Raw genomic sequence first — 4,626 nt, 5'->3', positions numbered from 1 at the left:
GATATATTCGTAAAAATGAGTTCTGTTTTTTTGTTTGGTCACAAGGGGGTGGCTGTAATTTCACAAGGCTTTTGGGTTACTTTTGCATTTGATTCAAGTTTGGGTATACTTTTGCAATCAAAATCAAGTTTTGAGTCATATTTGGTAAATCCCCCTATATAAAAATAGGATAGAATTTTATTTTTCATTTTATAAACGATAACTAAATATATAATGTATAATAATATTTCAAAAATAATTTTGAAATTAGTGAAAATATTTAAATACAATTTTTGAAAATGAAGGTCTTGTAAAAATATTTTTAAATAGATTTGTTAGAATTTACTAAATAAATATATTTATATTTAAAATGAAAATATATCAAAAGATATTATGATTAAAATAGTTCAAAAATTATATATATTATTAGTGTTAATAAAATACATTTAATAAAAAAATTAAATTATGGTTTAATAAAAAATTACACATGAAATAAGTTATTATTTCTATTTTAATAGATAAGATTCCGTATGAACTACTTTTTCTACAACAATTTAATATCTCAAGTAATTTAACTAATAGATAAAAATAGAAATGAAAACCGGCGTTGGCCGATCATCTGACTTCCTTCCACTAACATTATTCTAAAGTTATAAATATCTGACTTAAAGATTTATTTTCTCCCTTGACCAATCAAAATATGCATATCAACACATTATTCTCTTTTAATCATGGAATCTAATATTCCTTTCCAAAATATAAAATAGCTAAAAAAGGAAGAAACAAAAGCTCCTTTCCGCCATAGTTAAATCGCTCTTTCTCCTTCTCTGAATCAATGAAGTCTACTTGAGCTATATAGATCCATACATTCTCCTATAACGAGAAACTTAATATCTATCATTTACATTTTAGTATAACAGCAATAAAAGAAGACTCCCCTAGATGTGTTTCGAAATGTGTTTAGAGACGTTATCGTGTGAAAAGAAAGAAAAATATGTTGGAATGAAAAGTTTTATAAAGATGGAGAAAGTGTTTAAAGTGTTTGAAGAGAAAGAAATTTTGTGAAGAATAAAGATTTTATAACTTAGAAGAAGATTTTTATTACTTGTTACAAGCTTTGTTTATTTCTTGGTGATACAAAATGAAAGGGGAGTGGAGGTATTTATAGCCTCCAAAATACAAAATATCTTACATATTTTAATCATAAATCTAGAGAATTCTACCATAATATCTAAGATTTTTTTATTATAATTATCTAGATAATTCTATGAGAATATCTAGATTTTTATTCTAAGGAGGTGGAGGATGATTCTAGATATTGGACTAAGTTTGGACTAAAATGAATAGTAAATTATTAGCCCAAAATGTGATCCAAATCAAGTTTAACTTTCAACACAAATCGCCAGCGTTAATGATCATCCTCGCTTCTTCTCTTCTTTTTCATCAGACCCTCGAAGCTGTTAACGGCGCCCGGTGTTTTGGAAGCTTAGACAGCAACAGCAGCTACGCACAGAATCGCCGTGATCTTTTCTCTACTCTTGCTAATGATGTCGTCACTAACGGCGGATTCTACAACGCTTCACTCGGCCAATATCCCAACACAGTTTACGCTCTTGGCTTCTGCGAAAAATACTACGAGCAAAAAGCTTGTCTCCGTTGTCTCGAAAGCTTGGCTCTGGATACAGAAACGAGTTGTGGAAACATCACGAAATCCTTCGTTTGGAGCAGTGACGATGAAGACCGTTTTTGGTGCCTTATACGTTCCTCAAACCAACCTTTTGGGAACTTGGAGCTTATACCTCCTTTAATAGAGGCAGATCCAGATCATATTGAGCCATCTAAAGACATGACACTTTTCATGCAACAGTGGGAATCAGCGGTTAATAAGACCCTCGAGACTGCCACACAAGCTAATACTTCCTCGGTACATAAGTACTATAGTGCCATACACGCCCATTTCACAGAGTTTCCGAATGTTAACATGGCGATGCAATGCACACCCGACATAACTTCCCAAGATTGCAAGCAATGTTTGGGGGATTGTGTGGAGTACTTTAGAGAACAGTTTAGGGGAAGAGCAGGGGGCATGGCTAGTTTTCCGAGCTGTTTATTCAGATGGGATAACGTTACAAGTATGCCTGCACTTCCTCGACCTCCGGCTCAAGAAAAGCGGCCGAGCTCTATACCAGAAAAGAAAGGTCACTCAAATGAGTTGTAGCGTTGCAAAATTATTTTGTATGATAAAGAACTCAATATACATTCTCAGAGCAATAAAAAGTAATTAAAAATTTTCAGGAAGAAGCATGCATAGGGAATTATCACGATAATTGTGGTTCTCACTTTCATTACTCTTTTGGTATTTATTGGTTTCTACAAAGTAAGAGCTCGGAGGAGAAAATTAAACAAGGGAATAAATCGTAAGTGCGCCTTGTTTCTTGCTTCAGTCAACCTTTCTCATTGTAAGACTTATTTCTTTTCGTTTTAGTTGGTTGTGCAGAATACTCTAATTCAGATGGTCAATTTATGTTACTGTTCAATCTTGATATGATCTCAATGGCAACGGCTGATTTTTCGCCTGAAAATAAGCTTGGCCAAGGTGGTTTTGGTACGGTCTATAAGGTACTAATAACATTTTTCCTACTTATATTATTGAGATCTTAATCCTAGGTGAGTATAAATCTTAAGAACCGGTTACAGGGTATATTACTAAACGGGATAGAGATAGCGGTAAAGAGATTAACCAGAGGTTCAGAAGGAGGTATAGAGTTTAGGAATGAGGTTTCAATCTTGACAAGAGTCCAGCATAAGAATCTTGTTAAGCTTCTTGGTTTCTGTAATGAAGGAGATGAAAAGATTCTTGTCTATGAGTTTGTCCCCAACTCAAGTCTTGACCGCTTTATCTTCGGTGAGACTTCGAAAGACAGCTATATTTTATATAGTGCTTAGGAACTCTTTGAAATAAAAAAGTTTCCTCCAAATTTGTAGATGAAGAGAAGCGCTCGCTTCTTACATGGGAAGTGAGGTTTAAAATTATAGAAGGAATTGCTCGAGGTCTTGTTTATCTCCATGAAGATTCTCAGCTGAAGATTATTCACCGAGACTTGAAGGCAGGCAACATCCTTTTAGATGCAGAGATGAACCCTAAAGTTGCCGATTTTGGAACAGCTAGGCTGTTTGACACTGATGAGACTCGAGATGAAACTAAACGAATCGCTGGAACCCGGTAAAAGCATATCAATCAACTTTGAACACACATAAATATGGTCACCAACAATTAACGTTATTATAATTGTATATATGCAGTGGATATATGGCTCCTGAATACCTGAATTATGGACAAATCTCAGCTAAATCTGATGTATATAGCTTCGGTGTTGTGCTTCTAGAGATGATAAGTGGTCAAAGAAATAATAGCTTTGAAGGAGAAGGAATTGCAGCTTTTGTAAGTTTCTTCTCATGACAGTCTTCTTGGTCCTTACTCTCGTATGTTTAAACCTAAAAGAAAAAATATATTCTTTTTTTTTTTGGATCAGGCACGGAAGAGATGGGCTGAAGGAAGGCCTGAGGTTATAATTGATCCTTTATTGATAGAGAATCCGAGTAACGAGATCATAAAGTTGATCCACATTGGTCTGTTGTGTGCTCAACAGAATGCAACAAAAAGACCAACCATGAGCACTGTAATAGTTTGGCTTGGTAGTCATTCCCAATCTGAAGATGATACAATGTCAATGAGCAATGTCTTCACGGAGTTGAGTTGTCGTTGAGTTAAAATTGTTAGAGCATGAGCATTGGTGAACCCTCCCTTGGGGTTCACATGATTTTTTTAATATTTTTTTGTGGGTCCATGAATAGTTATGAACCTGTATTTGTTTTTTTCTGCATTGGTGAACCTAAAAAAAGAGTTCATAAGTCTAAAATAATAATATTTAATTTATTTTTTAAATTCAAATTATTCAGAATACATGAATAAAATATTAAAAATATTATTAAATTTGTGAAAACTATTTATTCAATACATTAAAAGAGTAGATTACATAAATTGAGAAAGTGAAAAATATACAAAGCTTATTCATCTTCATCACCAAATAGTTGCCAAATATTTTCCATTAAATCAGCTTTCAAACGAGCATGCTTCTCTTGATCTCGAACTTCTCTGCGCATGTCTAACATATCACCAGCTTGAATACTTTCTCTGCTTGTCACCTTTGAACTTCTGCTTGACTCTCCTGATTCGAACTCAGAAGTATTTATTTGAGCGTATCCGTGTCGTTCGTTCTCTACTATCATATTGTGCAATATGACACAAGTTCTCATTATCTTACCTATCTTTTCCTTGTCCCATTGTAGAGCTGGGTTTTTAACAATTGCAAACCTCGACTGTAATACTCCAAAAGCCCGTTCGACATCTTTTCTGGCGGATTCTTGCTTTTGTGCAAATTTCTCGGCTTTAGGACCTTGAGGAAGTGGGATGGATTGGATAAATGTTGACCAGTTTGGATAAATTCCGTCAGTAAGATAGTAGGCCATACGATAAGTGTGGTTGTTGACCTTGAACTTAACTTTAGGCGCTCGACCATGTAAGATGTCATCAAAAACAGGTGACCGATCAAGAACATTGATATCGTTGAGTGTACCTGGTAAGCC

The 4,626-nt window shown here is 34.4% G+C and overlaps 1 protein-coding gene and 1 pseudogene across 1 annotated transcript in view; one reads left to right on the top strand and one right to left on the bottom strand.

Moving 5' to 3' along the window:
- Positions 1-1,387: 1,387 nt before the first annotated feature.
- LOC106333626 lies at positions 1,388-3,818 on the top strand (annotated as a pseudogene).
- A 335-nt stretch (positions 3,819-4,153) lies between these two features.
- LOC106330064 (glutathione S-transferase T3-like) overlaps positions 4,154-4,626 on the bottom strand; it is a 1,672-nt gene continuing 1,199 nt past the window's right edge. The window contains exon 2 of the mRNA XM_013768623.1: positions 4,154-4,208. Coding sequence (XP_013624077.1) covers positions 4,154-4,208 — 55 coding nt within the window. The remainder of the gene's footprint in view (positions 4,209-4,626) is intronic.

The sequence above is a fragment of the Brassica oleracea genome, chromosome C3 (genome assembly GCF_000695525.1).
Source record: "Brassica oleracea var. oleracea cultivar TO1000 chromosome C3, BOL, whole genome shotgun sequence".
In the NCBI taxonomy this organism is placed as follows: Eukaryota; Viridiplantae; Streptophyta; class Magnoliopsida; order Brassicales; family Brassicaceae; genus Brassica; species Brassica oleracea.
This window is presented reverse-complemented; position numbering and strand designations above follow the sequence as displayed.